Source organism: Oncorhynchus kisutch, linkage group LG8 (assembly GCF_002021735.2).
Source record: "Oncorhynchus kisutch isolate 150728-3 linkage group LG8, Okis_V2, whole genome shotgun sequence".
NCBI classification, from domain to species: Eukaryota; Metazoa; Chordata; class Actinopteri; order Salmoniformes; family Salmonidae; genus Oncorhynchus; species Oncorhynchus kisutch.
Genome location: NC_034181.2, coordinates 1,480,137 through 1,495,080, shown reverse-complemented (window position 1 = coordinate 1,495,080; position 14,944 = coordinate 1,480,137). Strand labels below are relative to the sequence as shown.

The 14,944-nt window shown below is 30.1% G+C and overlaps 1 protein-coding gene across 4 annotated transcripts in view; it reads left to right on the top strand.

Moving 5' to 3' along the window:
- dapk1 (death-associated protein kinase 1) overlaps window positions 1-14,944 on the top strand; it is a 181,177-nt gene that overhangs the window by 121,826 nt on the left and 44,407 nt on the right. For all 4 annotated transcript variants that reach the window (XM_031829527.1, XM_031829528.1, XM_031829525.1 and 1 more), the window contains 2 exons: window positions 7,726-7,923; window positions 8,865-8,963. In XM_031829527.1, coding sequence (XP_031685387.1) covers window positions 7,726-7,923; window positions 8,865-8,963 — 297 coding nt within the window. The remainder of the gene's footprint in view (window positions 1-7,725; window positions 7,924-8,864; window positions 8,964-14,944) is intronic.

Below are 14,944 nucleotides of genomic sequence, written 5' to 3'. Positions count from 1 at the left end.
TTACTATGATATGACTATTACTATGATATGACTATATTACTATGATATGACTATATTACTATGATATTACTATGATATGACTATTACTATATTACTATGATATTACTATGATATGACTATATTACTATGATATGACTATATTACTATGATATGACTATATTACTATGATATTACTATATTACTATGATATTACTATGATATGACTATATTACTATGATATGACTATTACTATGATATGACTATATTACTATGATATTACTATACTATGACTATGATATTACTATGATATTACTATACTATGACTATGATATTACTATGATATGACTATATTACTATGATATTACTATGATATGACTATATTACTATGATATGACTATATTACTATGATATGACTATATTACTATGATATGACTATTACTATGATATGACTATATTACTATGATATGACTATATTACTATGATATGACTATATTACTATGATATGACTATATTACTATGATATTACTATGATATGACTATATTACTATGATATGACTATATTACTATGATATGACTATATTACTATGATATGACTATATTACTATGATATGACTATATTACTATGATATGACTATATTACTATGATATGACTATATTACTATGATATGACTATATTACTATGATATGACTATATTACTATGATATTACTATGATATGACTATATTACTATGATATGACTATTACTATGATATGACTATATTACTATGATATGACTATATTACTATGATATGACTATTACTATGATATGACTATATTACTATGATATGACTATATTACTATGATATGACTATATTACTATGATATGACTATTACTATGATATGACTATATTACTATGATATGACTATATTACTATGATATGACTATATTACTATGATATGACTATATTACTATGATATGACTATATTACTATGATATGACTATATTACTATGATATGACTATATTACTATGATATGACTATATTACTATGATATGACTATATTACTATGATATTACTATGATATGACTATATTACTATGATATGACTATTACTATGATATGACTATATTACTATGATATTACTATACTATGACTATGATATTACTATGATATTACTATACTATGACTATGATATTACTATGATATGACTATATTACTATGATATTACTATGATATGACTATATTACTATGATATGACTATATTACTATGATATGACTATATTACTATGATATGACTATATTACTATGATATTACTATGATATGACTATATTACTATGATATGACTATATTACTATGATATGACTATATTACTATGATATTACTATGATATGACTATTACTATGATATGACTATATTACTATGATATTACTATACTATGACTATGATATTACTATGATATGACTATATTACTATGATATTACTATGATATGACTATATTACTATGATATGACTATATTACTATGATATGACTATATTACTGATATGACTATTACTATGATATGACTATATTACTATGATATGACTATATTACTATGATATGACTATATTACTATGATATTACTATGATATGACTATATGACTATGATATTACTATGATATGACTATATTACTATGATATTACTATGATATGACTATATTACTATGATATTACTATGATATGACTATATTACTATGATATGACTATATTACTATGATATGACTATATTACTATGATATGACTATATTACTATGATATGACTATATTACTATGATATGACTATATTACTATGATATGACTATATTACTATGATATGACTATATTACTATGATATTACTATGATATGACTATATTACTATGATATGACTATTACTATGATATGACTATATTACTATGATATGACTATATTACTATGATATGACTATATTACTATGATATGACTATATTACTATGATATGACTATATTACTATGATATGACTATTACTATGATATGACTATATTACTATGATATGACTATATTACTATGATATGACTATATTACTATGATATGACTATATTACTATGATATGACTATATTACTATGATATGACTATATTACTATGATATGACTATATTACTATGATATGACTATATTACTATGATATGACTATATTACTATGATATTACTATGATATGACTATATTACTATGATATGACTATTACTATGATATGACTATATTACTATGATATGACTATATTACTATGATATGACTATATTACTATGATATTACTATGATATGACTATATTACTATGATATGACTATTACTATGATATGACTATATTACTATGATATGACTATATTACTATGATATGACTATATTACTATGATATGACTATATTACTATGATATGACTATATTACTATGATATTACTATGATATGACTATATTACTATGATATGACTATTACTATGATATGACTATATTACTATGATATGACTATATTACTATGATATGACTATTACTATGATATGACTATATTACTATGATATGACTATATTACTATGATATGACTATATTACTATGATATGACTATATTACTATGATATGACTATATTACTATGATATGACTATATTACTATGATATGACTATATTACTATGATATGACTATATTACTATGATATGACTATATTACTATGATATGACTATGATATGACTATATTACTATGATATGACTATTACTATGATATGACTATATTACTATGATATGACTATATTACTATGATATGACTATATTACTATGATATTACTATGATATTACTATGATATGACTATATTACTATGATATTACTATGATATGACTATATTACTATGATATGACTATATTACTATGATATGACTATATTACTATGATATGACTATATTACTATGATATGACTATATTACTATGATATGACTATATTACTATGATATGACTATATTACTATGATATTACTATGATATGACTATATTACTATGATATGACTATTACTATGATATGACTATATTACTATGATATGACTATATTACTATGATATGACTATATTACTATGATATGACTATATTACTATGATATGACTATATTACTATGATATGACTATATTACTATGATATGACTATATTACTATGATATGACTATATTACTATGATATGACTATATTACTATGATATGACTATATTACTATGATATGACTATATTACTATGATATGACTATATTACTATGATATTACTATGATATGACTATATTACTATGATATTACTATACTATGACTATGATATTACTATGATATGACTATATTACTATGATATGACTATATTACTATACTATGACTATGATATTACTATGATATGACTATATTACTATGATATTACTATGATATGACTATATTACTATGATATTACTATGATATGACTATATTACTATGATATGACTATATTACTATGATATGACTATATTACTATGATATGACTATATTACTATGATATTACTATGATATGACTATATTACTATGATATGACTATATTACTATGATATGACTATATTACTATGATATTACTATGATATGACTATTACTATGATATGACTATATTACTATGATATTACTATACTATGACTATGATATTACTATGATATGACTATATTACTATGATATTACTATGATATGACTATATTACTATGATATGACTATATTACTATGATATGACTATATTACTATGATATGACTATATTACTATGATATGACTATATTACTATGATATTACTATGATATGACTATATTACTATGATATGACTATATTACTATGATATGACTATATTACTATGATATGACTATATTACTATGATATGACTATATTACTATGATATGACTATATTACTATGATATGACTATATTACTATGATATGACTATTACTATGATATTACTATACTATGACTATGATATTACTATGATATTACTATACTATGACTATGATATTACTATGATATGACTATATTACTATGATATTACTATGATATGACTATATTACTATGATATTACTATGATATGACTATATTACTATGATATGACTATATTACTATGATATGACTATATTACTATGATATTACTATGATATGACTATATTACTATGATATGACTATTACTATGATATGACTATATTACTATGATATGACTATATTACTATGATATGACTATATTACTATGATATGACTATATTACTATGATATGACTATATTACTATGATATGACTATATTACTATGATATGACTATATTACTATGATATGACTATATTACTATGATATGACTATATTACTATGATATGACTATATTACTATGATATGACTATATTACTATGATATGACTATATTACTATGATATGACTATATTACTATGATATGACTATATTACTATGATATGACTATATTACTATGATATTACTATATTACTATGATATGACTATATTACTATGATATGACTATATTACTATGATATTACTATGATATGACTATATTACTATGATATGACTATTACTATGATATGACTATATTACTATGATATTACTATGATATGACTATATTACTATGATATGACTATATTACTATGATATTACTATATTACTATGATATGACTATTACTATGATATGACTATATTACTATGATATGACTATATTACTATGATATGACTATATTACTATGATATTACTATGATATGACTATATTACTATGATATGACTATATTACTATGATATTACTATGATATGACTATATTACTATGATATTACTATGATATGACTATATTACTATGATATGACTATTACTATGATATGACTATATTACTATGATATGACTATATTACTATGATATGACTATATTACTATGATATTACTATGATATGACTATATTACTATGATATTACTATGATATGACTATATTACTATGATATTACTATGATATGACTATATTACTATGATATTACTATGATATGACTATATTACTATGATATTACTATACTATGACTATGATATTACTATGATATGACTATATGACTATGATATTACTATGATATGACTATATTACTATGATATTACTATGATATGACTATATTACTATGATATGACTATATTACTATGATATGACTATATTACTATGATATGACTATATTACTATGATATGACTATATTACTATGATATGACTATATTACTATGATATGACTATATTACTATGATATGACTATATTACTATGATATGACTATATTACTATGATATGACTATATTACTATGATATGACTATATTACTATGATATGACTATATTACTATGATATGACTATATTACTATGATATGACTATATTACTATGATATGACTATATTACTATGATATGACTATATTACTATGATATGACTATATTACTATGATATGACTATATTACTATGATATGACTATATTACTATGATATGACTATATTACTATGATATGACTATGATATGACTATATTACTATGATATGACTATATTACTATGATATGACTATATTACTATGATATGACTATATTACTATGATATGACTATATTACTATGATATGACTATATTACTATGATATTACTATGATATGACTATATTACTATGATATGACTATTACTATGATATGACTATATTACTATGATATGACTATATTACTATGATATGACTATATTACTATGATATGACTATATTACTATGATATGACTATATTACTATGATATTACTATGATATGACTATATTACTATGATATTACTATGATATTACTATACTATGACTATGATATTACTATGATATGACTATATTACTATGATATGACTATATTACTATGATATGACTATGATATTACTATGATATTACTATACTATGACTATGATATTACTATGATATGACTATATTACTATGATATTACTATGATATGACTATATTACTATGATATGACTATATTACTATGATATGACTATATTACTATGATATGACTATATTACTATGATATGACTATGATATGACTATATTACTATGATATGACTATATTACTATGATATGACTATGATATGACTATATTACTATGATATGACTATATTACTATGATATGACTATGATATGACTATATTACTATGATATTACTATGATATGACTATGATATTACTATGATATTACTATACTATGACTATGATATTACTATGATATGACTATATTACTATGATATTACTATGATATGACTATATTACTATGATATGACTATATTACTATGATATGACTATATTACTATGATATGACTATATTACTATGATATGACTATATTACTATGATATGACTATATTACTATGATATGACTATTACTATGATATGACTATATTACTATGATATGACTATATTACTATGATATGACTATATTACTATGATATGACTATATTACTATGATATGACTATATTACTATGATATGACTATATTACTATGATATGACTATATTACTATGATATGACTATATTACTATGATATGACTATATTACTATGATATGACTATATTACTATGATATGACTATTACTATGATATGACTATATTACTATGATATTACTATGATATGACTATATTACTATGATATGACTATATTACTATGATATGACTATATTACTATGATATGACTATATTACTATGATATTACTATGATATGACTATATTACTATGATATGACTATGATATGACTATATTACTATGATATTACTATGATATGACTATATTACTATGATATTACTATGATATGACTATATTACTATGATATTACTATGATATGACTATATTACTATGATATGACTATATTACTATGATATGACTATACTACTATGATATGACTATATTACTATGATATGACTATATTACTATGATATGACTATATTACTATGATATGACTATTACTATGATATGACTATATTACTATGATATGACTATATTACTATGATATGACTATATTACTATGATATGACTATATTACTATGATATGACTATATTACTATGATATGACTATATTACTATGATATGACTATATTACTATGATATGACTATATTACTATGATATGACTATATTACTATGATATGACTATATTACTATGATATGACTATATTACTATGATATGACTATATTACTATGATATTACTATGATATGACTATATTACTATGATATGACTATATTACTATGATATGACTATATTACTATGATATTACTATGATATGACTATATTACTATGATATTACTATATTACTATGATATGACTATTACTATATTACTATGATATTACTATGATATGACTATATTACTATGATATTACTATGATATGACTATATTACTATGATATGACTATATTACTATGATATTACTATGATATGACTATATTACTATGATATTACTATATTACTATGATATGACTATATTACTATGATATGACTATTACTATATTACTATGATATGACTATATTACTATGATATGACTATATTACTATGATATGACTATATTACTATGATATTACTATGATATGACTATATTACTATGATATGACTATATTACTATGATATGACTATATTACTATGATATTACTATACTATTACTATGATATGACTAATAATTCCTGGGATATAGTATTACTATACTAGTACTGGTAGAGATCTATGACATGGGGCCGTGTGTTCAGGACAGCCACATAGCGCTCCACCTGGCTGTGAGGCGGTGCCAACTGGAGGTGGTCAGATGTTTGCTCCGTCACCCTTGCCCCGTCGACCATCAGGATCGCCACGGCAACACGCCGCTGCACATCGCCTGTAAGGACGGCAACTTGCCCGTTGTCACGACACTGTGTGCTGCCAAGGCAACCCTCGACCTTCCCAACAAGGTAGAGATACTATATGTCATGAATCAATTGACCAGACTACCCAGCAAGGTAGAGATACTATATGTCATGAATCAATTGACCAGACTACCCAGCAAGATATCTATTATTATCAGTCCCTCAATCTGCCAATCAATTCATCAGTCCAATCAATCAACAGCATTACTTCCCATTAAAAAACATGACAGACTTCAGACTCAAGGCTTCATATCTCTCTCTGCTAAACAGGACTCGAATATAATCCCATTATACTCACCTTCTGGTTCTGGTACCAGCGTTGTGATATTCATGTATTCTGAGACTGGATTGAAGCCATTTCTGTTTTTGTGTAGATCTTTCCCCCCCTAAAGGATTGTGGGAGGTGAATGTGTGTCTGAAAGCCTGAGCGTCTTGTATTTATTCATTTTGAGATCTGCCGTAAAATATTATTGGTTTCCTCAAGCTCATTGGTAGCGACAGGTCTGTTTGTCACGTAGAGGGAAATGATTCTAGTTGAATTGAAAAGTCTGGTCTGATTTTCCTCTTGAATGAATGTAAACACGACGGTGATGCGTGCTATTGGTTAAGTCCTGTCTGTGTGATGCGTGCTATTCCTTAAGTCCTGTCTGTGTGATGCGTGCTATTGGTTAAGTCCTGTCTGTGTGATGCGTGCTATTGGTTAAGTCCTGTCTGTGTGATGCGTGCTATTGGTAAAGTCCTGTCTGTGTGGTGCGTGCTATTGGTTAAGTCCTCTTTGTGTGATGCGTGCTATTGTCCTGTCTGTCCTGCCTGTGTGATTCGTGCTATTGGTTTAAGTCCTGCCTGTGTGATGGCGTGTCTCTCTCAAGTATGGCAGGACACCTCTCCACATGGCAAGCTATCAACAGTCTTCTAGAGGGGGTCAGACACCTGACCTCTAAGCTCTGACCTCGAACCCCTGACCTCTAACCTCTGTCTCTCTCCAGTATGGCAGGACACCTCTCCACATGGCAGCTATCAACGGTCTTCTAGAGGTAGTCAGACACCTGTGTGTAGCTGGGGCCAATACAGACGTTGTCACCAATGTAAGATATTAAGATATTTTTGTAAGATATAAGCAATAAGGCCCGGGTGGGTGTGGCATATGGCCAATATATCACGGCTAAGTGCTGTTATTAGGCACGATGCAACGCGAAGTGTCTGGATAAGCCTTTAGTGATGATATGTTGGCCATGTACCACGAACTCCCGAGGTGCCTTATTGCTGTTATAAACTGGTTACCAACGTAGTAAACTGGAATGCTGTGTCATACCCGTGGTATACGGTCTGGCATTCCACGGCTGTCAGCCAATCAGGGCTCGAACCACCAGGTTTATATATAACCTTGATACCAGCACTTCATGAGGCTGTGTTTCTGGGACAATTGAAGGTACCAACACATATCTCTGTGGAACTCCACATTACATTCATACAGCACCTTTCACAGAGTCTCAAATCAAAAACGAAAATGGAAACTAGTGGGTTGATCTGGAACTCATCCCTACTGTACAGTTACATCTGTACAGTTACATCCCTACTGTACAGTTACATCCCCTACGGTACAGTTACATCTATACAGTTACATCCCTACTGTACAGTTACATCCCTGCTATACAGTTACATCCCTACTATATAGTTACATCTATACAGTTACATCCCTACTATATAGTTACATCCCTACTATATAGTTACATCTATACAGTTACATCCCTGCTGTTCAGTTACATCTATACAGTTACATCCCTACTATACAGTTACATCCCTACTGTACAGTTACATCCCTACTATACAGTTACATCCCTACTATATAGTTACATCCCTACTGTACAGTTACATCTATACAGTTACATCCCTACTATACAGTTACATCCCTACTGTACAGTTACATCCCTACTATACAGTTACATCCCTACTATACAGTTACATCCCTACTATACAGTTATATCTGTATAGTTACATCCCTACTATACAGTTACATCCCTACTGTACAGTTACATCCCTGCTGTTCAGTTACATCCCTACTATACAGTTACATCCCTACTATACAGTTACATCCCTAATATACAGTTACATCCCTACTGTACAGTTACATCTATATAGTTACATCCCTACTATACAGTTACATCTATACAGTTACATCCCTACTGTACAGTTACATCTGTACAGTTACATCCCTACTGTACAGTTACATCCCAACTATACAGTTACATCCCTACTGTACAGTTACATCTATACATTTACATCCCTACTATACAGTTACATCCCTACTCTACAGTTACATCCCTACTATAAAGTTACATCCCTACTATACAGTTACATCCCTACTATATAGTTACATCCAACTATACAGTTACATCCCTACTGTACAGTTACATCTATACAGTTACATCCCTACTATCCAGTTACATCCCTACTATACAGTTGCATCCCTACTGTACAGTTACATCCCTACTATATAGTTACATCCCTACTATACAGTTACATCCCTACTGTACAGTTACATCCCTACTGTACAGTTACATCCCTACTGTGCAGTTACATCCCTACTGTGCAGTTACATCCCTACTGTACAGTTACATCCTACTGTACAGTTACATCCCTACTATACAGTTACATCCCTACTATACAGTTACATCCCTACAGTACAGTTACATCCCTACTATACAGTTACCATCCCTACTATACAGTTACATCCCTACTATACAGTTACATCTGTACAGTTACATCCCTACTATACAGTTACATCTGTACAGTTACATCCCTACTATACCGTTACATCCTACTGTACAGTTACATCCTACTGTACAGTTACATCCCTACTGTACATTACACCCCTACTGTACAGTTACATCCCTACTGTACAGTTACACCCCTACTGTACAGTACATCTGTACAGTTTACATCCCTACTGTAGCAGTTACATCTGTACAGTTACATCCCCACTATACATTACATCCCTACTATACAGTTACATCCTACTGTAGCAGTTACATCTGTACAGTTACATCCCTAATATACAGTTACTAATCCCTACTATACAGTTACATCCCTACTATACAGTTACATCTGTACAGTTACATCCCTACTGTACAGTTACATCTGTATAGTTACATCCCTACTATATAGTTACATCCCTACTATATAGTTACATCCCTACTATCCAGTTACATCCCTACTATACAGTTGCATCCCTACTGTACAGTTACATCCCTACTATATAGTTACATCCCTACTATACAGTTACATCCCTACTGTACAGTTACATCCCTACTGTACAGTTACATCCCTACTGTGCAGTTACATCCCTACTGTGCAGTTACATCCCTACTGTACAGTTACATCCCTACTGTACAGTTACATCCCTACTATACAGTTACATCCCTACTATACAGTTACATCCCTACAGTACAGTTACATCCCTACTATACAGTTACATCCCTACTATACAGTTACATCCCTACTATACAGTTACATCTGTACAGTTACATCCCTACTATACAGTTACATCTGTACAGTTACATCCCTACTATACAGTTACATCCCTACTGTACAGTTACATCCCTACTGTACAGTTACAATCCCTACTGTACAGTTACAACCCTACTGTACAGTTACAATCCCTACTGTACAGTTACACCCCTACTGTACAGTTACATCTGTACAGTTACATCCCCTACTGTACAGTTACATCTGTACAGTTACATCCCCACTATACAGTTACATCCCTACTATACAGTTACATCCCTACTGTACAGTTACATCTGTACAGTTACATCCCTAATATACAGTTACATCCCTACTATACAGTTACATCCCTACTATACAGTTACATCTGTACAGTTACATCCCTACTGTACAGTTACATCTGTATAGTTACATCCCTACTATATAGTTACATCCCTACTATATAGTTACATCCCTACTATACAGTTACATCTGTACAGTTACATCCCTACTGTACAGTTACATCCCTACTATACAGTTACATCCCTACTATACAGTTACATCTGTACAGTTACATCTCTACTATACAGTTACGTCTCTACTATACAGTTACATCCCTACTATACAGTTACATCCCTACTATACAGTTACATCCCTACTATACAGTTACATCCCTACTGTACAGTTACATCCCTGCTGTTCAGTTACATCCCTACTATACAGTTACATCCCTACTATACAGTTACATCCCTAATATACAGTTACATCCCTACTGTACAGTTACATCTATATAGTTACATCCCTACTATACAGTTACATCTATACAGTTACATCCCTACTATACAGTTACATCTGTACAGTTACACCCCTACTGTACAGTTACATCTGTACAGTTACATCCCAACTATACAGTTACATCCCTACTGTACAGTTACATCTATACATTTACATCCCTACTATACAGTTACATCCCTACTCTACAGTTACATCCCTACTATAAAGTTACATCCCTACTATACAGTTACATCTATACAGTTACATCCCTACTATACAGTTACATCCCAACTATACAGTTACATCCCTACTATACAGTTACATCCCAACTATACAGTTACATCCCTACTATACAGTTACATCTATACAGTTACATCCCTACTATACAGTTACATCCCTACTATACAGTTACATCCCTACTGTACAGTTACATCCCTACTATATAGTTTACATCCCTACTATACAGTTACATCCCTACTGTACAGTTACATCCCTACTGTACAGTTACATCCCTACTGTGCAGTTACATCCCTACTGTACAGTTAATTCCTTTCTGTACAGTTACATCCCTACTGTACAGTTACATCCCTACTATACAGTTACATCCCTACCATTACAGTTACATCCCTACTATAACAGTTACATCCCTACTATACAGTTACATCCCTACTATACAGTTACATCTTGTACAGTTACATCCCTACTATACAGTTACATCTGTACAGTTACATCCCTACTTGTACAGTTACATCCCTACTGTACAGTTACATCCCCTACTATACAGTTACATCCCTAGTGTACAGTTACATCCCTACTGTACAGTTACAATCTGTACAGTTACATCCCCTACTGTACAGTTACATCTGTACAGTTTACATCCCAATATATGTTACATCCCTACTATACAGTTACAGCCCTACTATACAGTTACATCTGTACAGTTACATCCCTACTGTACAGTTACATCTGTATAGTTACATCCCTACTATATAGTTACATCCCTACTATACAGTTGTATCTGTACAGTTACATCCCTACTATACAGTAACATCCCTACTGTACAGTTACATCCCTGCTGTTCAGTTACATCCCTACTATACAGTTACTTCCCTACTATACAGTTACATCCCTAATATACAGTTACATCCCTACTGTACAGTTACATCTATATAGTTACATCCCTACTATACAGTTACATCTATACAGTTACATCCCTACTGTACAGTTACATCTGTACAGTTACATCCCTACTGTACAGTTACATCTGTACAGTTACATCCCAACTATACAGTTACATCCCTACTGTACAGTTACATCTATACATTTACATCCCTACTATACAGTTACATCCCTACTCTACAGTTACATCCCTACTATACAGTTACATCTATACAGTTACATCCCTACTATATAGTTACATCCCTACTGTACAGTTACATCCCTGCTGTTCAGTTACATCCCTACTATACAGTTACATCCCTACTATACAGTTACATCCCTAATATACAGTTACATCCCTACTATACAGTTACATCTATACAGTTACATCCCTACTATATAGTTACATCCCAACTATACAGTTACATCCCTACTATACAGTTACATCCCTACTGTACAGTTACATCTATACAGTTACATCCCTACTATACAGTTACATCCCTACTGTACAGTTACATCCCTACTGTACAGTTACATCCCTACTGTGCAGTTACATCCCTACTGTACAGTTACATCCCTACTATACAGTTACATCCCTACTGTACAGTTACATCCCTACAGTACAGTTACATCCCTACTATACAGTTACAGCCCTACTATACAGTTACATCTGTACAGTTACATCCCTACTGTACAGTTACATCTGTATAGTTACATCCCTACTATATAGTTACATCCCTACTATACAGTTGTATCTGTACAATTACATCCCTACTATACAGTAACATCCCTGCTGTTCAGTTACATCCCTGCTGTTCAGTTACATCCCTACTATACAGTTACATCCCTACTATACAGTACATCCCTAATATAGTTACATCCCTACTGTACAGTTACATCTATATAGTTACATCCCTACTATACAGTTACATCTATACAGTTACATCCCTACTGTACAGTTACATCTGTACAGTTACATGCCTACTGTACAGTTACATCTGTACAGTTACATCCCAACTATACAGTTACATCCCTACTCTACAGTTACATCCCTACTATACAGTTACATCTATACAGTTACATCCCTACTATATAGTTACATCCCAACTATACAGTTACATCTATACAGTTACATCCCTACTATACAGTAACATCCCTACTGTACAGTTACATCCTGCTGTTCAGTTACATCCCTACTATACAGTTACATCCCTACTATACAGTTACATCCCTAATATACAGTTACATCCCTACTATACAGTTACATCTATACAGTTACATCCCTACTATATAGTTACATCCCAACTATACAGTTACATCCCTACTATACAGTTACATCCCTACTGTACAGTTACATCTATACAGTTACATCCCTACTATCAGTTACATCCCTACTATACAGTTACATCCCTACTGTACAGTTACATCCCTACTATATAGTTACATCCCTACTATACAGTTACATCCCTACTGTACAGTTACATCCCTACTGTGCAGTTACATCCCTACTGTACAGTTACATCCCTACTATACAGTTACATCCGTACTGTACAGTTACATCCCTACTATACAGTTACATCCCTACTATACAGTTACATCCCTACTGTACAGTTACATCCCTACAGTACAGTTACATCCCTACTGTACAGTT